Consider the following 25,517-nt stretch of genomic DNA (forward strand, 5'->3'; position numbering starts at 1 on the left):
GACGTCATCAAGCCTCCTCGAGAGCCAATTTGGGCCCCAAATGGACTGAATTGGGTCTGTTAAGGCTCCAAATCAGCCCACTGCGAAGTTCAAGTGCATGTTGAGGACAACTAAAGTGAGTGCTGCCCTCCCCCCCCCCCCGAGGGTAAGGGGACCTGATAACTCTAGGACCATTATTTTCAATGGGAAATATATTCAAGTGTATGGAAAGCTGTTTATAAAGATAATGACACCAAATTTGTGCAGAAAACAGTTCTCCCTCTAATCTAAATACCTCCTGATTTTCAGGCAGATTGAACAAAGGGTGTTGATTTTACAGACACCCAAAGTAGGGCTCTCTGTGCCAGCCACACTTACTACTTTTACAAGAAAAAAAACCCCTCTCCAGCCACAAGGAGGAAGGAAGGAGAGAAGAATGGCAGCTTGGGATTGGCTGAGAATGCTCTTTGCTCCTTCCTTGCAATGATCTAATTGGAAGAGAGATAGAATGGAAGTAGATAAAGCACAGAAAAGGGAGGGGACAAACAAGGAGCAGGCCCAGAGAAGGAAAGCAGTCAGTTTGCAAAGGCCTGATCAGTTGTAGATCTAATCAAGTGCAAGACAGAGTGTCTGCAAAGCATATCTGAGCTTCTGCAAAGCATATCTCAGACAGTGCAAAGCATAGCTCAGGGAGCTAAATTACAGCCTGGGCAAGCAAGGTGCTCAAGGCTGCAAGAGAGCCCTAACCAGCAGAGGAGGTTGAATCAGCAAGCCCAGGCTTGGGGGAAAAAAATCTTCAGATGACAAGTGGGGGATGGAGAGAAGGAGAATGGTAGCTCTGTGCAGTTTGCTTTGGCTGGGAGTGCTGTTTGCTCCTTTCAACAGCTTGATTGGGAGAGATGTCATTTTGAGGAAATCGATAGAGAGAAAAAATGTGTTCTTGTGGCATGGCTGGTAAGGACTGGAACTTGCAGAGAAAAGAGATTTGGGGGGATTAGTGTTATTGGAGGTTTTTTGGATTTGAGTCACCATTCCAGTTAATCAAGGTTAATGATACAAACCCAGCAATTTTTGTGTATATCTTAGTCTCAGATGTTTAGTTTGGCATACTTCCACATTCTTCACATGATGTTGTGTCACCTTGGTTGATGGAAAACAATGTCAAGGAGTAGCCACTTAGGGTGCCCACATAGGGTTTTCAAGACAACAGACTAACACAGGTTGTATGCTTCTGTGTAGGGACCCTAGATTTCCTTGGTGGTCTTCCATCCAAGTACTAACCAGGGCTGACCCTGCTTAGTTTCTGAGATGAAAGAACCTTTCCTTAACTATAGCACCAGTAGATATTAATTGCAAGCTGAGTTTCTGCTCTTCAAGAATGAATGTTTACAAGTCATTATTTTTTTAGAAATCATTCAACAAAAATTTTTATATTGATAAATGTGACCTGATTAAATTAATCATCGTGACTTAAATTTTATTTTAATCAGCACAACATTGTGCTAATCTTTCTTCATACATACAACCCATTCTGTTGAGTTGGATTACTTCCTCCAAGTTCACAGTACTTAACAGAATCATCAGGAGGCTATTTCAGCACCTATTGTCAACTAACCATTCTGAACCATTAGCTTAACAAAGGTATGGTCAGCCAACTGAAGAATGGTGGAAACACAAGGTAGCTAATTTTATCCCTGCTGAGGATTTCCTGCTAAAAATCATTCCCCTATTATTGTCTTTCCATTTTGAAAAAGACTCCATAGTTGCATCTATTTATCTATGGATGGAGAAGCAATGGGGAATGTTTTGGAACAGACCCCCCCCCCATTTCTGCATTCAAATTTGCAACCTCTTGAGACTGTTTTCAGTTTTAAAGAATGTGGAAGAAGAATGCACATAACTGTACATCACATCTAGCTATTTCTTCAATAAACCCAGGCTAAAACCTACCTTTTCCCTGAAGCTTTTAACGTAATACCTAAATCATTATTGCCAATTTCAACAAAGCCTAAGTTCATATAGCTGCATTTGCTCATCCTTTGTTGTCCCTCTTTTTGCTGCCCCCATCTAACTGTATGCCATAAATTCCTTTAATCAGAGACATACCAGAGCATCATTGTTAGTATATAATTTAATAATAATAGAAGAGAGGTTTATAGATACACGAGAGTCGTGTGTGCACTGCATGATCACTTTTTGATAGACTTGACATACTGCCTCTCTCCAATAGAATCTCTCAGCCCCCCTAACTAGTAAGGCCAGCTACCGTAAAATGTACAGTATAGTAGTTGCAAATTTCTGAAAAGGGATGAAGCATCTGATTTGCTCTCTCTGATTATGCACATCACATGGTAACTCTGCGATTCCAGTTCTGACTTTTCATACCCTGGAAATCTCATTAGTTTTTAAAGTACCACTGGACCCAAATTATGCTAAATCCTGCAAATAATAATAGCTATAAGACTAATGTGAAGAAGCCCATTTCCTATTTTCTTCGGATCAGACATATTAGTCCTGTTATTAGTAATAATGTCTAGTTTTCTCCTGACCATGTTGAGGAGGGGGATGAGTCTCTGATCATTTCGTTTTGCATAAATGCTGGAAGGATAAGGGAAAGAGCATGGGAATGATCAAGAGGAATTGGATCTTCTTTTATCTTTTGGTTAATTCTTTAACTAACAATTTGTAAATGTTATGTTGTGCTCTATTCACATGAAACAGGAGCTCATCAGGTATGGATTCCAAGGATGCAATTGCTGTGTCAAATGAATTGGGCACTGCAAAACCATACCTTGCCCAATTCACATGAGGCTGGTGGGTTCTTGCTCCATATCAATGGAATGCAATGTAATGTCTGCAAGAGGCTTCCATTTCACATCTCTGTAGGATAAGAATTCTCTTTTGACTACTCTCATATCATTTTTTTTAAATATTGAGATTAGGCAAGAAAAATCATAGAAGCTGAAGGTACATGAGCCGATTATCTTCCTCGTGCTCTTAGCATCTACTTCCACTTGCACTTCCCAGCAAATTCTCCTCATGTATTCACCTGCGACTCCCCATCCTTTCCATTCAAAGCTGAGAATTGTCTGTGAAAGCAAGAGGAGACATAAGAAGGACAAATAAGTGCCTCCGTCTCTAACTCTTTTTCCCAAGCTGATGATCAGGAAGGCGAAGACGGAGGAGCATGCAAAGAAGTTCTGATTTTCATGCACCCCTGTGGTTTTTCTGTCTCTGAGTATGAAGAATCTGGTTCACACCACACAGATCTCTTTTGTCTGCTTGGTATGTTCCTGAGGACGGTCTTCACAGGAGCAACAACTGAAATCACAATGGGAGCAATCTTATTAGTCGTGATCGCATGGAAAGCTTCCTTGAAGTAGTGGAGTAAGCGAGAATTAACTATCAATTAATTTGCTTTGTATTGTATTCATTTTAGATATTTAATCTAATTATCTTGAGCTTTTCAAAGAGAAACATTGTCCCCTTCCTTCTTTTGCAGGACAATTGGCCACAGAGTGGCATTTATTTTGTTCAGTGTTGCATTTTTCATTGCATGTAGTTTCATTCTTGGCAGGAACACCTTTCCTACCTTTTCCTCATTTGTGCTCTATGGACCATGAAAACTTCTATTACAAAGGAAGAGAACACTATATGAACCTTTTTTAAAAATCAGTTTATGCTGACACAACACATTTGACCACTTAAAGCTTTACAGGCCTCAGCAATCCTTTAAAAAAAAAAAAAAACCTCGAGGTCGTGGAATGGAGGAGACTAGTAAGATCAAATGAAAGGATATCTTTCATCTTTGATTCCTTTCCTTGAAACCTAAAACCATAATATTATGTCAGCCTTGCAGGCAGAGCTCGGAGCACATATTTTTAGGATTACTGTGCAATTTAATTGTTCCTAGTTGCCTAGCCTGTTGTCTGAGTTTGTGGATCAGAATCAGTTTCTTGAAATTTATGAAATTTCAAAGATGTGCTTCATGAGTTGCCTTTACAAAGTAAAATGACTACAGGTTATAAGGGAGCCCATTTCAGCACATAACAAAGGTTTGCAAACCAACATACTCCTAACATACTCGACTGCCCTCTGAGATTATTGTTAAATGACAGGGTTTTTAAGTTTGGAGGACTGTATTTTGGCCTAGAAGGCTCCAAAGCTTTCAGGGTATGTGTGAATCTCTGATAGTGTTTAGCACTGCTATTGCCTAATAGCAAAATAGTAAAGTGTCCAGTAGCAACTTTAAAACTAACCCACTTTACTGTAGCATAAGCTTTCAAGAATTACAGTTCTCTTTGTCAGTGGACTAGTGGAATGGATCCTACTCCTCTGAATCTGTTGCCAAGTAGGTGATCTGTAAAGACTGTGTAAGTGTCCTCATTCACATCCTCTCTTTATATACAATCTTACATACATGAAATATTTGTGTTATATGCCTAATGTAACTTTCCTCAAATTCCATGTTATTTTCTTGAGGCTGGGAAGCTTTTTCTAAGCACGTTTACTTAAGGAATAAATCTTCCTTTTCTTTATACTTTTATTTAAGACACTGAGTACACCATCAAAAAATATTTTTGTCTTACATTCAGATGCATTTAATTGTAGCTCTGTGGTAGCTTCCTTCCTTCTCCTTTTAAAACTGTTTTGGCAAGATGTGACTGGAAGTTGAAAATTGAGAGGGGGAGTTATTTAACTCTTGCCTAACCAAATACTATCCCCCAGCAGAAATCTCAGCAAAATTTAAATTATGTATTTTAGAACCCCATGGAGGTAATGCACTGTGGAAACAATTTAGAGAAGGGAAATAGAAAGCAGGGGAACTATTAAGTGTTTCTCTTCCATGCTTCTTTAAATCATCCCCAGAACTTAAAAAAGGAAAGAACCACTGGGATAGGGCTACATATATTTACACATAAAAATCAGAGTGCTAAGAAATAACTATATCGAGTTTTATATATGTTTTCTGCGATAGGCTTCAGTTTTCTGGGCTATGTATGGATCCTTGTTTAACTACCATGGAATTTTTATAACCAAGATTAACAGTGCAATCCTATGCAGAGTTACACCAGTCTAAGCCCATTGAAGTCAATGGCCTTAGACTGGAGTAACTCTCCATAGGATTGCACTGTAAGACTTGCTTCCTAAAGCATAGCACGTGTCTTGTGCCAATTACTCTGTTTCAAATCCTTTAACTCCCTTCATTTTTATCTGAGTTGAAGAAACCATATTGTTAGACAAGTAAAAAGTCTACATGTTCAGGGTTCCCAGGTGCCTGCCAGTGGCAGGCAAACTCCAGGGGGTTTGCCCCTTTGATTACTGATCTGCCAGTGATTGGTGGGAGGTGGTAAGCCCCCCCCCCTGAAGTTGCCCACCACCAGCAAGCACCTTGGGAACATACATAGCACACGCACTTCTGGGAGTGGGCGCAATGATGTCACTTCCAAATGGGCCAGAATGAGCCCCACATAAAGCACAGGAGCATGCCATGGCCAGTATGATGACATCACGTCCAGGAAGTGACATCATCGCTCATGCCAGGAGCATGCTTCATGAAAGCATGAAGATAGACCCATGGAAGGCAGAAGTGTCAGGTCCCCCTCTCACACCAGGAGGGTAAGGAGACCTGGCAATCCTATTTTGCTTTTCTGTTATTTAGGATGTCAGAGAAAAGATATTAGATTGGTCTCTATGAATGCATTCCACTAGTTTAGAACTTTACTGTAGTTCAAGGAATCTTGCTCTAGTGGAAAAGGTGTCTTCTAATTGCAAGGCAACTCCCTGTACTAAAGGAAGGCTCTGCCATTCTTTCACAAAAAAAGGGTAACAGCCATTTTGTGAAATATTATAGATTGCAAGTCCAACCTGCATGAAATATTTTTCACAATCTCCTAGCTTCTCTGTGTGTCAAATGAAGAATCAAGTTAGGTAGCTCCCAGTTTGTGTAGGATGTATTTTGGAAAGTGATGTATGAACAGTAGCAAAGCACTGTTTTTCAAGCGGTGACAAATGGGAAGGTTCTTCTAAGGTTGCAAGTCACTAATCATTCTCTTGATTTAAGATTTGTTTTTAAAAAATGGAAGCAAGCCAAGTAGAAACTCAATGCTAAACATATTTCCTGGGAACTAAGGCCTAATTAATATGTTTATTTTTCAGAAGTTGAATATATAGTGATTTTCCTATCTTATTTTCCTTCAGGGAAAGTATGTGAATTAGCATATCTCTGATGTGGTAACTTTTGAGGTTTTAAAAATATTTTTTACATGAAGGAACTGCATCATACAAATTCCCACCCAAACGAAAATTATCTGTAGGTTGTAAAGTGACCACATGTAGTCTCTTGTCCCTCAAGATCCAATCTGGGATTTGGGTTTTTGTGGCAGTTGCTTTGATGAAAATGAGTGCATTTAGGCATGAAATGTTAGAGCAGCAGTAAATGTGAAGCTGGAAATGTGAAGCTGAGCCCTTCGTGGGGAGGGTGGAATAGAAATGCAAAGTAAATAAAATAAAAATAAAATATACAATCCCTTCCTATTATTCTGTGAGAGAATTAGTAACGCAAGGCATGCTTAGTATCATTTAGCACTTTAAGAGGTATAATGCATTCCCTAATCTATAACTGAGACTAAACTATAGCCTCAAATCCAAATTCATCTCATCAGATAATGTGCAAAGAAATTTACAGAAAATATGAAATTCTCTCCCATTGTTACTCTCATACTTCTGCATCAATTAAGCACAGAAGTACAAACAGTTGCTGCTGGGTGGGTGTTTGGTAAGGATTACAGATAATACTATGTTACTTCCTTGCAAGTTTTACTGTCTGATCAGCTAGTTCATCGTACAGGGGGAAGACATTAGTTGAAATGGATCTCATACTTTTTTGAAACACTCTAATGGCATAGAATTCTTCTTTTTAAAAAATATGTATTAGGGGAAAGTAGAGAGGGGAGTGGCCCTCTAAGTGCGTGCCTCCTATCTCCTCCTGCCCCCTTCCTTAAAGGGGTTGTAGACCCTGGTACTAAAGCCTGGATGTGGCTGGGACCTCTTTCAGCAAGAGGGGAAATTGTTGGAAGACAGCTCCTTGCTAACTTGTTTTTCTCTCTCCTGCTCCAAGTACTTAAAGCTTAGGTGTGGCCCCATTTCTTGCCTCTTTGACCTTAGCCCATGGCTCACAGTCTGTGGACTAATAAACCAACCCATTCCAGGATGTTTGTGTAGCTATTGTTTTCTGCTTGTCACTTTACAGTATGTTTCATTTGTTAAAATGTATATGAATTATATTAATATTTTTATAAGCAACTCCCCCCCACTTTGGAGATAAATAGGATAAAATATGCTAAAATAAAAATGTAAATTACTAGAGTAAATGTTTGAATTGCAGACATCATAGCTTTGTTAGTTTCTATTTTCAGTTGTGTACTTTTCTGCTGTGTACTTTGAGTCATTTTTGCAATCATGTACAATTCCTTTCCTTTAGTCTCATTTTCTTCTTCTCTACCCTCCGCCAGGTAGCATCCCTTAGCATTCAGTGCTGTAAATGCCTTCTAAGTCACTTAAATTGTGCATGTAGTCAGTCTCTATCATCTCTATACATAGCAATAGAACTATTTTAAAGATGTTGTCTTTAGTTCCCAAGTGCGCACAGTAGTTGCAAAACTCAGTGTTTTCATTATGTTTACATTCACAATCTGTGATACTTAGTTATCTTCCAGCAATCTTTGATTTATGAGAGCTGAGTAAATCATAAAGCAGTCTCTCCTCTGCATGTCATTGTGATATCTGCCATCTTAAAGCAACAGGTAATGGAACTCTTTGATTTTCCATAACTGCTAATTGTCTTGCTAGTCAGGATGGGCTTCAGGGTTTCAGAGTGATTATTGTCTCTTTTCTTCTCTATGAAATGTCAGAAGTTGCAAGAATCTCACATTATACCTCTGCATTATCTCCTGCATTACAGTAGGAAAAATAAGCTTAAAGAATTTGAATTCCCTTCTGGATATTATTTCTAGTGGAACAGACTGCTTCCTTTTAGATCAGATATTGGACAAAATAAAGTAAGATGCTTCATTTTTTTTTAAAAAAACCCTTTAAATCAATTCATCAGCTTCCTTTGCAGTAAGGAAGTTGGAAATACAATGTAAATTTTAATATTGGCCCACCAATATCAGTCTTGAGATGATAATGACCAGAAGCTCTGCAAGTATTTTCTAATGTCATACTCTTTTATTTCAGTGTCACAGCTACCTCTTCTATTACTGTGGTACCTTTATTCATGTTATGTATGAACAACCGTAATTTATACAGCTGCAGGCCAAGGATGGGTTGGTTACTAGGGGTGTGCACCGAGAATATTTTGATTATAATTTCTAATCTGGACATGGGGGCGGGGGTGGGGATTTTTACTGTGATTGCTTATGTTCAGGTAGGATATTACTGGTTCAGGAGTCAAGTTTGTGTGGTTTTTCTTTGGGATCATTATTTTCAGTGGGAATCTAGTGAAGGTTCTGGGGCAGCTGATTATAAAGATAATGGCACCAAATTTGCACAGAACACAATCCTCCGTCTAATCTAAAGACCCTCTTAAGCTTCAAGTAGATTAAACAAAGGAGGTTGATTTTAAAGACCCTTGAAATAGGTCCCTCTCGGTGCAGCCACACTTCTCTCTCATGAAATGGCAGCAGCGTGGCAGGAGAGAATCTGATGGACAGGAGCATTAAAAAAATCTATGTTTATTTCATTTTCCTACTGTTCCAGTGATTGGTTGGCAATAAAAAGAATCTTTCCTGCTGAAAACTCTCTTTGCCATGCTTCCTTGTTCTGGTCTATAAGGAAGATCAGAAACTTTTCCATTATTCCCTATGGGGGACATCAGGATTGCTGGAGAGGCTGTTTTTCAATCAAATGACACCAAAAATTCAGAGTAGCAACTACTGCATGTCCCCTAAAGACCACCCAAGTGTGACATAAATTGGAGAAAGTGTTCCAGTTGTATGGCCACTGATTCCTTCAGGCTTCCTACATTCAGAGGGAAATCCCCACAAAGGAGAGGGAAAGAAGAAGACAGCTGTATGTAGCTTGTGATTGGCTGGGAGTGCTTTGTGTTTCTCCCTTGCAAGGAACCAACTAGAAGGGAGAAGAACCATTGTCCAGGAAACCAACAGGCTCAAAGAAAAACACATGCTCATGCTGCATGACTAGTAAGCACTGGAACTAAAAAAAAAACCCACACTTTTTTTTCATAATTCCCAAGCATCTTGTATTTGTGTCATAATTATGGGAAATTAAGGTAATGATTTGAAACATCAATTTCCATGTTTATCTTTGGCTCAGGAATTTATGCACACCCCTAGTTACTACAACAAGAAACAGATAATAGGTCCTTTTAATTTTTCTTTGTGTCTGTATATTTTCATTGTATATTTTCATTGTGAAGGTTTTGGTCCACTCATTTCTGTGGCCAGTGTCTGTTATGAACGGGGGTGGGGTGGGGGGTGGGGAGTGGTCCTATCGCCCTCTGATCTGGGTACTTCGGTAGTGTGCCTTTTCCCTTCCAGCTGCTGTGGAGAGTTGGTTAGCTTCTGAACAAAGTTCCAGTAGGATACCAGGCAGCTGGAACATGAGTGAAATCTGACACAACTTTATCTTAACCAAGCTAGGTATTTATTTACTACATCAAACTACCAAAAGAGAAGGATCTCACAATGTGAGGATCAGGCCCAGAGCCTTTTTAATTTAAATTGTCAGGAATCAGTATGACATTTGGACTTCCGGTTTGGGATTTATGGAGGTCTAAAGCAGCTCCATTTGCGGAGCTGACCGGACTGCCGTTTTAAGCGGCCGGCGGGGTGAAAATAGCCCGCGGCCGACTGCTCTCAGGCGGAGAGCAGGCAAAGAACGCTCAAGACCCTAGGGTGAGTTAGATCTCGGACGAGGGGGGGCTCTGCGCAACGGGTCCCCTCCCGATCCTTGAGGTCCCACCCTGCGACGGGTCGGCTACAATCTCTGCGGCAGTTCTGGGGCCAATTCGGCTGGCATAAGACCTACATAGCCAAGCTTCGATTGGGGGAAGAAGTGAAGAGGAGAAGCCAAAATCGAAACAGTGATTACAACCCGAGAAAAGTGAATGAGAAGGTAAAGATCACTATCTTCTGATACGGGACAGATTGATAAAAGCAGAGAGGAATAAAAGTAGATTTTTAAACTGCAACAGGTTAATGAAAAGGAGGGGAAGACTCGGCAAGAGTTGCATTTGAAAAGAGACTAAGTTTAAAGAAGTTATTAAAGGAACTGGACTATTGTTTTGAATACTTGCGGTTATGGAGCTGTGAGAAAAAGATACCATCGCGAGATCTGCTGTGGGAAGTCGGGAGACAGGAAGTGCGTAATAACAATAGAGTGGCTGGAGAGAAGCGGCCCTTGCTGGAGGGCAGGAAGAAGGGAATCGCCATCTTTGAAAGGGGAAGGGTCGCGGCTTCAGCGGAAAAGGAAGTAGGCCATTTTGGATTACAAAATTATAGAGGGACCATAGAGAAAAGACGCCCGACATTTTGGACTCTTTAAAAATTAATTTATGCAAGAAGACCGGGACATTTGAAACAAAAAAGGTATTAAATTTTATGCCACGGAGTTAAGGAAGAGAGCGGACTCGTGGGAGCGAGCTAAAGCAAGCCCCACGATGTCGAAAAAAGAGTGGCAATCGGCAATAGAAAACCTGGATAAAAAACTTTTAGAAGTGATTAAAGAACTTAAAGACACGAAATTGGAGCTGATTAAAGAGGTTAAACAGACAGTAAAATCGGAGCTGTCAGAAGTGAAGAAAGGTATGGAAACAATACAAAACGAATTACAAGGAACGCAGCAGAGAGTTAAAGCAGTAGAAGGAGCGATGGAGAATCTAGCAGACACGCAACAAACAGAGATGAGACTGATGAGGGGAAGAATGGCGGTTGCGGAAAGTAAACACATGGAGAAGCAGCTGAGATTTCGCGGCTTGCCGGAGGTGGAAGGAAAGACAGCGCAAGAACAGATGACTGAGGTGTTAGCTGAATACCTGGGGAAGGAGGAGGAGGAAGTTGTGGCTATCCTTGATGTGGCATATCGCGTAAACTCAAGAATTGCAACCCAGAGGAAATTACCAAGAGATGTGATTGTGCAATTTACGACACGAAACATGAAAGAGAAGATTGTGACTAGACAGTTTCAAGACCCATTGGAGATTGATGGCAAGACAATTATCATAATGAAGGAATTACCCAGATCAGTGTTACTAGATCGGAAAAAATATAAAGTGCTAATCCAGATGTTGAAGGACATGAAAATCAGGTACAGATGGGAGCTTCCAGAAGGTTTGTCCTTTGAATTTGGAGGGGCCAAAAAGCGCATTAGATCTGAGCGAGAGATGGAGCGATTTATAAGGGACAATGAAAAAGACTTACCAACAAGACTATGAGTATGGAGTGTAAAGTTTTATCTTGGAATGTAAATGGACTAAATTCACCGAATAAGAGAAAAAACATTTTCCACTGGCTATTAAAACAAAAATGTGATATTGTTTGTTTGCAAGAGACCCATATTCGAAAGCAGGATGTAAAATATTTAAAATTGGGAAAATTGGGCAAGGAATTTGTAGCGGCCTCAAATAAGAAAAAAAGAGGAGTGGTGTTGTATATAAAAGAGGAGCTACAGCCAAAATTTGTAATGAAAGATGTGGAAGCCAGATTTATAGCAGTGGAATGTACTTGGAATTTAAAGAGAGTGTTGGTAGTCGGAGTTTATGCACCGAATGGTGCAAAAGAAAGCTTCTTTGAGGACTTGAGGAAGCAACTAGATGATCTTTCATATGACCAGATAATTCTTGCTGGAGACTTCAATGGAGTGACAAATTTGGAATTAGATAAAAAGACAATAACGGCACAAAAGAAAAGAGGACTATTACCAAAGCTCTTTTTTGAGTTGATACAACAGGAGACTCTAGAAGATGTATGGAGAAGAGAATATCCCAAAAGCAGACAGTTTACTTTTTATTCTGCAAGGCACTCTACATTATCAAGAATTGATATGATCTGGGCCTCAAAAGACTTAGCGTTATGGACTAAGGAGGTAGAAATAATGCCGATGGTAGGCTCAGATCACAATCCAATTATGTGGAAATTAGGGAAAAGGAGAAAAAGGAAAGCATGGAGAATAAATGAGGACTTGCTACAGGAAGGAGAGAATATGGAGATGCTGAGAAGAGAGACAAAGTTCTTCATACAATACAACGTGAATAAAGAAGTACCAACTGATAAAGTTTGGGATGCTTATAAGGCGGTTATAAGGGGCATACTAATGGACTTAAATGGTAGAGCAAGAAAAAAGAAAGAGGAGAAAAGACAAGAAATTGAGGAGAAAATAAAAGCCAAAGAAATACAGTTAAAAAAGAGACCAGGGAAAAAGAAATTATATCAGGAAATTAAAATACTTCAAGAACAGTTAACAGCAATGAGTAACAAAGAATTGGAGTGGAACCTTAAAAGACTGAATCAGAAAGCGTTTGAAGGCGCAAATAAACCTGGGAAGTACCTGGCATGGCAATTGAAAAAGAGAAGGGAAAAGAAAATAATAAATAAAATTTGTGAAGACAATAAAACGTATTTGGAACAGACTACCATTAGTAGAGCCTTTTATAAATTCTACGCTAAGCTGTACAATAAGAAAGAGGTAAATAAAGAATCAATAGCGTCATATTTGGAGAAAACGAAGCTTCCAGTAATCTCGGAAGTTTGGAGAAATAAATTGAATAGTGAAGTAACGGATGAGGAAATAAGTAAGGCAATACAATCTGCAAATCTAGGAAAGGCGGCAGGGCCAGATGGACTTACGGCTAAATTTTATAAGACAATGGCCAATGAACTGGCACCATTCCTAAAAGAAGTGATTAATGGAGTTCTAAGGGATCAAAGGATTCCAGATACCTGGAGTGAAGCGAATATATCACTGATCCCAAAAGAGGGCCAAGACTTGACTAATGTGAAAAACTACAGACCTATATCGCTACTTAACAATGACTATAAAATCTTTGCGAAGATATTGGCGGAGAGACTGAAGGGGTGGCTCTCGGAAGTCATAGAGGAGGAACAAGCAGGCTTTTTGCCAGACAGACAAATCAGAGACAATTTAAGGACAGTGATTAATGCTATTGAATATTATGACAAGCGTTGTGACAAAGAGGTTGGTTTCTTCTTTGTTGATGCTGAAAAGGCGTTTGACAATTTAAACTGGGACTTTATGTTTGCCACTATGGAAAAGCTACAATTGGGAGAAAGATTCATCAGAGCAATTAAGGAAATTTACAGAGACCAGACTGCAGCAATTGTGGTGAACGATGAAGCGACTAAAAAATTGACTATAAGTAAAGGAACAAGACAAGGTTGCCCGTTGTCTCCACTGTTGTTCATTTTGGTATTGGAGATCCTGATGATACAAATACGACAAGACGAAGAAATTCGAGGAATAAAAATAAAGGACTATTCATATAAGGTCAGAGCATTTGCGGATGATATAATGTTAATTGTAGAGGACCCATTGGAGAACATGCCAAAAGTGATAGATAAGATTAAGGAGTTTGGAGACTTGGCAGGTTTTTATATTAATAAAAAGAAGTCAAAGATATTATGCAAAAATATGACTAAGCAGAAACAACAATTGTTAACGGAAATAACGGACTGTGAAGTAACAAGTAAGGTGAAATATTTGGGAATCGAACTGACTGCAAAGAATATAGACTTATTTAAAAACAACAATGAAAAACTATGGACTCAGATTGAGAGAGATCTGATTAAATGGAATAGGTTGAATTTGTCATGGTTGGGAAGGATTGCAGCAGTTAAGATGAATGTGTTACCAAGAGTAATGTTTTTGCTACAGACAATACCAATCATCAGAGACTCTAAGCAATTCGAAAAATGGCAGAGGAAAATATCAGATTTTGTATGGGCAGGCAAGAAGCCTCGAGTGAAAATGAAAGTTCTACAAGACGCAAAAGAAAGAGGCGGAATGCAACTGCCCAATCTGAGACTTTACCATGACGCAATCTGCCTAGTGTGGTTGAAAGAGTGGATGACGTTAAAGAACAAGAAATTACTAGCCCTAGAGGGATACAAAAAAATATTCGGATGGCACGCATACCTATGGCATGATAAAGTAAAGGTGAACTCGATGTTCCTGCATCATTACATACGGAGAAGTTTATATACAATCTGGAAGAAGTACAGAATTTATCTGCAAGAAGGAACCCCTTTGTGGGTAGTTCCATATGAGGTGATAGATCCGAGAGCTGTTGATAATGAGCAACAATGTTTAACTTACAAAGAAATAACTAGAACTGAAGTATTTAAACTTAGAATAAAGACGCAGGAAGAACTATCACCTTATTATGACTGGTTCCAGTACAGACAGATTAGAAATTTGTATAATTCGGACTCTGTAAAGGGAGGTATACGAACAGAGAATTCGGAACTAGAGCAGACCCTTTTTAAAGAGGACAAGAAAAGAATATCTAAAGTATACCAAGTACTGTTGAAATGGTATACTGAGGATGAGATAGTTAAAACACAAATGGTGAAATGGGCTATAAATTTCAACAAAGAAATAACAATGGAGGCATGGGAATACTTGTGGAAGACTACAATGAAGACAACAACATGTACTAGCATTAAAGAGAACATTTACAAAATGATTTATCGTTGGTACATGACACCAAAGAAGATTGCGCTAGGGAATTTGAACACTTCTAATAAATGCTGGAAATGCAAGAAGCACGAGGGCTCCCTCTATCATATGTGGTGGTCGTGTGAGGTAGCTAGGCAGTACTGGGGGGAAATAATAAGAGAAATGAGTGAAATTTTGCAATTTCAAGTAAATAAGAACCCAGAACTCCTGCTACTAAACTTGGGAATGGAGGGATTGCCAGCTCATCATAGGACGTTGATATTTTACATGACGGCAGCAGCTAGAATTTTGTATGCGCAAAAATGGAAAGTACAAGAAGTGCCAACTATTGAAGATTGGATCTATAAATTGCTGTATATGGCAGAAATGGACAAGATGACAAGAAAACTGAGAAATCTGGACTCAGGGCAGTTTAACACAGACTGGGAGAAGCTGAAACAATATTTGGAGAAGAAATGGGAGGTGGGAGGAGAACTGTGGCAGTTTAAGAACTATTGAAGTATAATAAAATGTAGAGGGGGGTGACTTTACCGGGGGGGAGAAGAGGTAAACGTGAATCTCTAAGCAGTTAGGTTATTAGATTGATATATATAGAATTACAAATAGAATATTGATAGAAAATAACTAACTATAAGGGTTAACTATAAGGACTGATTAACTAATAATATTTTCTTTCTGGTAAGATTTGTATAATGTACCAAACTGAATATGTTTATTTGAAGATATATATGAGTCAAGTTGATTGATTATATAATGGCAGTAATATAGATTTACTATCGAAGGGGAATAGAAATATCAATGTAATTAAATATAACTAAAACAGAAAGAAGAAGATAGAATGAGTAACACATAGAGTATAAGTCAAATTGCTTGATTTATATGAATGTATGATTTATATGGTTTATGATCTATAGAAATATTTGAAATTTGAATTATGAAAAATGGGATAAATTGTCTATCTAATATGGAAATAAGGACTCATAGTTAGGGTACAGAGTATTAAAAATAGTTAAAGAAGTATTGCTTAGAATAAAGGGAGAATATACATTTGTTAGATAGAGGAATTTAAAAGGAGTAAGGGAAAAGGGATAAAGGGTTGGAAAACTGTTGGAAGTCAACAAAAAGGGGGGGAAAGGGAGGGTGTTAGAAATTGGAAAATGGGAGAATTGATTGTAATGTGAAAATAATTGATCCTAACCCAATAAAAATTTTTCAAAAAAAAAAGGAATCAGTATGACATTTAAAGAAACACAGACACTTAAAATCATTAGTGTGTTCATCATCAGAACAATGAATGAAAAGGCTTCAGAACATGAATAATAATCTGAACTTGTCTTTTCTAATTATAGTTAGGGTTTTTAATGATAGATTATAGATTAGGGTTTCTGTATAGATCAGGGTTTTTAATGGGTCAGTAATGACTCGGTGCTTGCACAAGGGACTACCTTTACCTTAAGTAACGTGTTGTACAAAGTATATAGGATGTGTATATACATAAATACTTCGCAGAAAATGCATAAAAGAATGATACTGATTCCTGACAATGTGAGGATCAGTCTGTGTGGAGTTTATTCTCTTAAAGAAGACTTGTGTGGAAAATTACTTTATATGACCGAGCCTATGTAAAGAAATTAAAGAAAACAGATAACTACCTTTGAAACCATCAAGTTTAAGAAATCATGTGAAATCATACACTTCATGTAAAAATAAAAGTTTATTTGGGATTTTTTTGTTCACCCCAGAGCATATGTGATTCCTATATATCCCATTCCTATCCTCGGAGCCACATAGTCCCATGAAGGAGCCTGACACTTGGGCACATTATTCAGAGGGAAATTTTAATTGACTAGTTTGGAATACAATTCCTGGTGGCAGCGTTAACTACCCAGAGAATGTAAGAAAAAGAGGGTTTAAGGCAAAATCGAACTACACGACAGAAAGGAGTCGTGACGATCACCATCACCATTCAAGAAAGAAATTTCTTTTGAGCGTATTCAGTATTGTTTCCTGCTGTATCATACACATTATTTCATCTGTCATCAATTCAAAGGTGATTCTTCATGGCAATTTACAATGGCCAATGTTACGACTACTTAGGGCTTGATCAATGGCCTTTTTATGATGAACTAAGAAAGAAACAAGATTGCGGTCTTCGACCAAGTTACGCTCTTCAAAACCAATTGATTCTGTTTAAAATTTCCCTGTAAATGCCTGTAGTTAGTGTTATCTCCTTCTGGAAGACCATGAAGATTATTCCACGTGTATGTTGTGACTATTTTTGTCCTGGGTACAAACAGTAGTGGCTATACTCTGGCTCAGTACGTAGAGATGTGGAAAAAATATTAAATTTCTTTTCTGTGAGGCCAAGGAGAATGGAATATCTATAGTTTAATTCCTGAGGCAGAGATTGTATGAATAAAGCTGCCACACTTTATTGATAATATTGGAGTAAGCTATTAAAGCTTGAACAAGCAAGATCCAAAATAGATCTAAAAGATAAAAAAAGAGTACAATTGAATCCTGCTATTAGCTCATACATTGTGCTGAATCTACATAGGCTCTAATGTGTGGAAAAAAGAAGAGAGATAAGATGTAGGCCATTGGATTTGTTAATAGGGGTGATCGTCTCCATTTAATTCATGGGGAAAATGCCACTTTAAGAACTGGTGCTTCAATGTAAACAATCAGGTCATGTAAATTCTCTTGGTGCCTGCAGATACCTGCTGCTACTCCATGAGTGCATTCCTTGAGAAGCCAGTGGTGTCGCCCAAGTCTGTGTAGATGTTTCTTTCTTGCATATTATCCTTTTTTTCATTTGCCCCCTTTGTGAGATTTTTAATTTTTTTTTAAATCATTTATATCCTACCTTTCTCCCTGATGGGGACCCACAGCAGCTTACATTGTGCTCCTCTCCTCTATTTTACTCCTCACAACAACCCTAAGTGACAGGCCCAAGGTTACCCTACAAACTTCCATGGCAGAATGGTGATTATAACATGGGAGTCCTTTATCCTAGTCCACTATATCATGCTGGTTCTCATACCTAAGATATGAGGGTATCAGTGTAAATATCTTTGCCCATTCCTGTTCATGTTGGTGTATTCCATCAAGACTTTTATCTAACACAGCAGTTTTGCGTCCTGTTATGCATGGTGGGAGCTCATTCACCTTAATCTGTCTTGGTCCTCATGTAATCAGGTTCATACTCATGGCGGTAGGATACATTTCTAAGCAGTGGTCATGTTGGAGAAAATGTCTGGGCTTAGCTATTTGATTCTTTCAGTGCCTTTGTACTCCTCTAGTTGGCAAAACAGTGTCTCTATTCAACAGAAAGGTTCTCATACTGGAAAAGCACATGGTTGCTTGTGAAATGTTTCCTTCAGTTACCACTATTCTTCCATAACCCACTTTGCCACCTTCTACATCTGCAACTGACTTATGCAAAGCCTTGTTCTGTGCAGTTGTATGATCCTAAATTGCTGCAATGTTTAAGTGCCCCTGCTCCTGCGTAATACCATTACTTGTAATGTTGCCCTAAAAGAATGGCAGCTTCACTTTATCATATCTGCTCTTTGTCCTTTAGCTGGAGAAGACCTGATTGATCAGGCTGTTGGATACTGTCTTAACTCCCTTTCAGTTCAATTCTAAGCTCTTTACTTTTTTCTATAGGAAATCTTAGTAAAACGTTGTGTTCTTTTTTTGTTCTAACTTGTGAAATGATGAGACAGATAAAGTACCTTTAAGAATTAGAACTATGTCTAGAACCCCTTTTTATATGCAGTACAGTAGATTAATAACCCATGAATTGCTTCAGATTGCAAATCTATTGCTATCTTGAGCCACAAAGGAAAAGGCTGCGTAGCGATGTTCCAATAAATAATAAAAGCAGGATGTTAATATTTCTGTTATTAACTATTATATGACATATAATACTATATGAAGCTTTCTGTTCTATCTTGCATTGGGCACTTAAGCCCAATATGGTCATACCTTTGCAAAAGTAAGGCTTACTTTCCTAGTTGATTAAATGCTTTGAAATCCTGCTTGCACAACACAGTGTCTGCCACAAAGGGAAATGTTCTCATTATAGGCAAAAGTCATCTCTATAAAAATAAGGTCTAGACATTCACACATAACAGATAGATACAAGACTCTCCTGTTGGCATGGCAGACTGCAGGTAGAGCTCCCTGGTTGTTATTACTGTTAGATATGAATACCAAACCCCTTCAGTCATTCAACATACTATAAACGTTTCAGCTGATTTGCTGTCTCTTCCAAGCTACAGTGATAATACATGTTGTTCAGTAGGGACAAAAACTACTCTTAAGCACTTGGGATAGTGTTTAAACAGAAAAGACAATGGATACTGAGGTTTTCCAGTTATTTGAAAGCACTGGCTTCCTCACTGTTCCGCATGATAGAATCATTTTGACTCCTGTGGCACATTCAGTTCTAGTGTACATTCTTAAATAGCAAAATTAATATATGTCCAGCGCCCAGACTAGACTTGGGAACCCTCCCAGGGCTGCAGATCCCCCAAACAAGGCTTACAGACCCCCATCCTGCCCTGACACCCTTAGCACTCACCCAGCAACGATGGGACAGGAACGCAGAGGAAGCCAGAGGTGTAGGAAGCCTAGGCAAGGCCTCAGCAGCAGGAGGCAGGCTAGGCGGTGGCCCCTGGGTCCTAGCTACCACTAATTTCCCAGCCAAGGCTTCAGGGCCGCTCCTTGCTTTGGCCTGGGGCAGCGACGCAGAACCTATGGCATGTATGACACAGCTGGCACGGAGAGCCCTCTCTGTGGGCACGCGAGCCAAGGTCCAGGGCTCATTTGAAGGGGGAATGCCTGGAACGACGTTCCAGTAGCTCTGAGCAGAGATCACATGGGTTTGGGCCCTGCCCACGTGATTCCTTTTCCTCAAGGCTGCCTCCCTGCTGCCTGCCTCTAGAAGCAGGAAGCGGAGGCAGCAGCAAGGCTGTTGGGGCTGGCTTTCTAAAGAACAGTAAGCTGCTTTGCTTGCTTTACTTTCAGTCGTGGCTCTTGAGCGAGCGAGTGAGAGAGAGAGACAGAGAGAGAGTGCTTGCAAGCAGGGCTGCTGGTCTAAAGAAGGGCAAACTGTTTTGATTTAACTTGTTTTACTTTCAGTCATGGCTCTTGAGAGAGGGGGGGGAGGGGGAGGGGACAAATGTGTGAGTTGTTTTTTCTTAACTAAAACCTCAGTATTCAGGTTTAATTGCAGTGCTGGCACTTTGAAATAAATAAGTAGGTGTTGTGTTGCAGTTTGGGCACTTGGGCTCAAAAAGGTTCGCCATCACTGGCCTAGGGGAAGTTCAACAGCTCAGCCAGAGGGAGATGGTAGAGGAGGCAGAGACAGCCAGCCAGCAGCACCACTAGCAGCAGATTGCTGGTGGCTAAGGTGGTGTCAGACCACACCTCAGCACAGAGGCAGACAGGGGAAGTGCAGCCGAGCAAACCAGCAGACAGGCTAGAGGGGGTTGGAAATAGCCAGGAGAGGCTGATAGTAGAGCAACCACAGGTGTGGCTACCTTAAGGCAGCGGCTAGGTTGTTGGGGGTAGAACTAGGAGGTGGAAACTGGGAATGGTGAAGGGATAAAAGGGAAGTTCCCCCCACAAGTGGGGGTGGAAAGGGAGTTTTGAGGAGAGCACAGAATAAGAACAGAACATAGCCAAGAGAGCAGTGAGGGACATTTGGGCAATGTTAGCCCACCCCATGCTCTTTTCCTAGGTCACTGAGCTGGGACCCACCTGTTTGATGATGCTATAGCTGAACCTACTAATGCAGGGCCATAGCAGGGGAGAGCCTCACAATATAAAATGAATGCAAGCATATTTTTTTCTGGAGCTGAGCTCACAAAGTAAGCCCTTGTTTGTGTATGATCCCATTTCATTATATTTTGCTCTCTTCTACCCATTCTCTCACTGGAATGCTCATAGTTTGGCACCATCTCAGTAAGTTCTTATATTTTTTTATGTTTTATTACCACTGGGTAGTGGAAATATTTGAATGATAGATTTGCAGAAGTCCCCAGGCAAACTAAAATAAGGCTTGAATTGTATCTCAGCAGGGATACTAAATTATCCTTATTCAGAAGAAATGTTCCCCTTTTAATCCCATGTATACCTCTAATCCTCTTTGGGGGCAAAAGCTACAGATGCCAGTCAACTGAACTTCAGAAAAGTCCTTAATATCAATTGTACGCTCAATTTCTCTCCCAGAGCTAGAGATGTAGTCATGTTTAAAGTTAACATTAGCACACAAGAAAATACTCCCTGGCCAAGCTTATTTGTCTAGTCTTTTTATGTTGTTTCCTGGTGTGAGACTATCTAGCATATGTTCAAGTTACCAGGGTATGAGCTTCCAAGAGTCAAAGCTCCCTTCTTCAGATATATTTAGAAGTATCCTGGACATTTAATTGGTCTTTTCTGGACCTGAATCTTGCTCTTCTACTACAGACCATCATGACTACCCACATGAAACTATGTTTGCCTTAGTTTCTCCTGTTTGTTTTAAAAAGATACGTTTAAGTAGACTGGTAAACTCACAGCCAACTACAGTCCTTGTAAATATTCCTTCTGAATATGTCCATGTACAATGAGATGTCCTGGCCCTTGCCAAACATTTATATTTCCAGTTTGATCACTACAGCGAGAAACCATTATTTTCTCTAGACACAATACCAAAATATTATGTTCCCTATAATCTGTTATAATATTTTTCTTCTTGTTTATTCTCACTTCTACTCTTCAACCTCTCCATTTCCTGTTGAATGCTATCTTTCTGATGTTTTCTGCTTGCTATTTATGTAACTTCTGTATAATGTATTCTTCACTGTCTTTTTCTTATTTTCTTCACTTCTGCTTCTTGTCTCTATTTTCTGCTCTTTCTAGTTTTAGCTATTACTCCTCTGGAATCAACTTTTCAATATGTCAATGGTCTGATTCCTCTATACTCCTTTTTTCTTATATGCACTTTCCAGGAACCTTTAATTTATGATTATAAAGATCATTTAGGGATGCCAGACCCCTGGTGGGGGCAAGGGATCCCCCGGCTCTGCTCCCCACACCCCGTCCCCACTTACCTAACCAGCAGGGGGCATGCACCTTCCTTGCACGCCCCCTGCGGTGCTTTGTGCTCCCGTGCACAGCAGCCACTGGGATCTGGCCTCTTTTGGCCCAGATTGGGGCTGCTGCAAGTGTGGGAGCGCTCCTGTGCTCTGCAGCGCCTCAAAACGGGCCCAATCTGCAGCAAAACGGGGCCACTGCGAGCACGGGAGCGCTCCTGTGCGCCGCAGCGCCTCAAAATGGGCCTGTTCTGGCATGGATCGGGCCCATTTTGAGGCGCTGTGGAGCACAGGAGGGCTGTGCTCTGCAGTGCCTCAAAACAGGCCTGATCTGTGGCAAAACGGGCCTGTTTCGGTGTGGATCGGGCCCGTTTTTGGGCGCTGTGAAGCACAGGAGCACTCCTGCGCTCCACAGGGCCTTGGAACGGACCCAATCTGTGCTGAAATGGGCCCATTTTCAGTCGCTCTGGAGCGCTCCTGCACACCGCAGCGCCTCAAAATGGGCCCGTTTCAGCGTGCATCGGGCCTGTTTTGAGCCCCTGCGGAGCCTGAGTGCGCTCCAAGGATCCATGCGATGATGTCACTCCCGAAGTGATATCATCACGCTTGTGGGGGCGTGCATGTGTGCTTTGCACGCGCACACACCCCTCTTCCCCAAGGTAAGTGCCAGCCCCCTATCCCCCGCCGGGAGGTTTAGGGGGCCTGGCAACCCTAAGATCATTCCCTGCTGGCATCCCTTTTCCTCTACTGGGTCCTAAAATCTGACATTCAACTCTCTTATTTTATCACTGCAGTCAGAGTCAAGCTTCTCCTTAACACGTATATTCCCCCCTTCCTTTCTCCAGTTGGCCCTTTCTCCCCTTTCCCTTCCTTTTCTTTCCTTCGTAACATGTTTGTCTTTGATTAGGTTGTAGCCTGCATGCAAGCCCTATATTATTTTGAATTTCTGTGCAGCACCTAGTGAATGTAGGTCCTTTATACATGATAAAAATCAAGAGAAACAATATTGCATGTACACCAGCCCTGAGCACTACCAACTTTCAGAAATCTTTTAATCGTAGATCTCTGCACTTCAAAAATAAGCATGAGACTAGGCATCATTTTGAAAATATCGTAAAGTGATTTATAGTTTGTGTGATAATCTTTCACTACAATTTGGATGCAGTTATCTTAGAGATCTTTAAGAGTATTGAGTTGCTAAATATAACAGGTTCCTTGGAGAAAGAAAATTTGTAGTATATTGATATCTGTCTTGCAATATATCTGCTTATTAACTTTGGTTAACTGCAAGGAAATACCAACTACTGATTTAGAAGGGGAAATCTGATTAGCTCTTTGGAAAATAGTAATCATTTTTATCATTGGCTATATGCTTGGGTAACATTTCTTTTAAGTTGTAAACTGCTGTACTGGACTATATTTGAACAGACATGTTTTACACATTATAGTTTCAAGTATATGATAGCCTTTTTATTTGATACGTCATCCATGCCAGTTATCTTAGACAGAGAGTTCTGTGCCCAGTGAGGAGACCTGCTCAGCCTGAAGGAGTTGCCAAGTAGCAGGCCTGCCTTTACCAATCCCCTTTTCTATCTCTGGATGAATTGAAGGCAAGAAGTCTTCCATCTGGTCTGTCTCAGCTGGCTTGTTCCTAAACCAGGCCACCCCAGCCAACCGTGAAAGCCCAGTTGCCCAGAGCATTGCTGCCCCTTGCCTTCTTGATTCATCTTTTTCCATACAAGGTATAATGAGTTTTCTCTCTTGTGGGGGCAACTGGACTGCAAAATGCCAGTAGCAACATAGGGAAAGAATAACCATTTAAGGTGATTTGCACAAATCTGTGCTTAGAAGGTCAAACAAAGGATGTTATCCATTACTTTAAAGATAACTTTATTCTATACAGTCATTTGTCCTTGAATTATTATGGAGCAGTGATGGAAATGACAGTGGCGTCAGATATTTTCATTAGATCCCAGTGGTTTTGACTTCTACACTTTGAAAATCTATCAGCAACAATGGCAATCCCCAACATCTCCATTTAAAAATATCAGATAGCTAAAGCTGGGTATGATCTCTGCCTAAAATCCTGGAACTCCCATTAATTTAAATAGACTGAACTCAACTAGATAGAGCAGTATAACACAGTTCTGTATGTCATATTTACTGAAAAGTATGTATTTGCAAATGAATTAACAGTATTTGAATCCCAGCATTTCCTCCTTCATCATGTTATAGAGCTACATATGCTGCCAGTATTTGTTCTAAATCCTCAAACCTGACGACAAATTTATAATAGAAAATCTTTTGTCAACTATGTTAATAATTAGAACAATGTCTTCACATTTTAGTTTCCATTAACTTTTCTGCAAGGAATTTGAGAAATGTCGTCCTGTGAAGGAGTTAGGGATCTATAACAAAAGTGCTTCACTCTTTCAGATGTGAAATAGTTAGGAACCTTTGACTGGAGTCATGCTAGCAAAGCCAGTTTAATATTGTTTTATGAAATAAAAACTGAAAATGCAGATGTATTCTTTCTGATCCAGTAAAAGATTGCACTGTTTCTTATTCTATGATGAAATGTGTATCAGAGAAATTATTTTTTTAAAAAATCTGGAGTGCTTTGTCATATCATATATCATTTGTCCTTATTAATATTATCATTCCTGTTTCAGAAATCAAAAATCGCCACATATGAAAAAATGTGGGCCTTTATGAATAGCCGGAGGCAGTCAGTGCTTGTCAAAAGTAATGAAGAAGGTATCCAGCGTGTCCTCACCTCTGATTATTCTTTCTTAATGGAGTCAACTACCATTGAGTTTGTTACGCAGCGGAACTGTAACCTGACTCAGATTGGTGGCCTGATAGACTCAAAGGGTTATGGTGTTGGAACTCCTATGGGTAAGCAGTATGCCTATTTGTTCTATTGTCCTTAATCTCACTTGCAGTAATAGCACAAAGAATCCTCCAGTGTTTGATATTACCTCTGTGGACCACTAGTTATTTCCTATTATTGTATAAAGGTTAATGTCTTTAATGAGTTGATATATGTAAAGTATAATCACTCAAAATATCTATAAATAAAATAATTATTACTATTTTGCAGCTGAACAAGCATAGTACTTGCGAATAAAAATATGTGCCATATAGTTTAGCATTGTTGGAATAAATATAAACGGTGAGATCCTGTAATTTGTTTTTGGGGCTCATGGTGGTTTCAGGCGAAAAAAATAGTTTGCTTAAAAAGAAACTCTCATTTTAAAAGGTAATAAACTGGCTGACTCACTGTGCAGCTTCTGCATAGTTAAGGCCTATGTACTATGAACAGAAAAAAGAGCAATTCTTAGTGGCTGTTCCATAGTAGTAAAGCACCTGCTCGCTGATGCCATGATGGCTAAGGAGTTTTCTGAACATCTTCCAAAATATTACAAAACCTCTTCTTTGGGCTGTATTTTGGAGGACAATGGGCTGGACTGGAGTAACTCTGCACAGATTTGCACCATTAATGAATGAACAGCTAAAGGATATTTCCTTCTTTGTTTAGAAGCATGTCCATCTTTTGGAGATTACTACTTGCATCTAGAAACTTATTTCCTACTGAAACTGTCTTCAGTTGTCTGGTATTGGCCTAGAAATGGATTAGAGCTTTTGTTTCCTTTTATGTCTTTTTGGAATGTTGTGATTGTTATACTGCATTCTAAGGGCATTCATTCCTTGCCCTTAGCGCAATAGGCTCTGAGT

At 39.7% G+C, this 25,517-nt stretch overlaps 1 protein-coding gene across 2 annotated transcripts in view; it reads left to right on the plus strand.

Annotated features, from left to right (window-relative positions):
- The window catches only part of GRIK2 (glutamate ionotropic receptor kainate type subunit 2), a 786,155-nt gene that overhangs the window by 707,172 nt on the left and 53,466 nt on the right, over window positions 1–25,517 (plus strand). For both annotated transcript variants that reach the window (XM_054974427.1, XM_054974423.1), the window contains exon 14: window positions 24,452–24,677. In XM_054974427.1, the coding sequence (XP_054830402.1) occupies window positions 24,452–24,677 (226 nt within the window). The remainder of the gene's footprint in view (window positions 1–24,451; window positions 24,678–25,517) is intronic.

This window comes from Eublepharis macularius, chromosome 1, assembly GCF_028583425.1.
Source record: "Eublepharis macularius isolate TG4126 chromosome 1, MPM_Emac_v1.0, whole genome shotgun sequence".
In the NCBI taxonomy this organism is placed as follows: domain Eukaryota; kingdom Metazoa; phylum Chordata; class Lepidosauria; order Squamata; family Eublepharidae; genus Eublepharis; species Eublepharis macularius.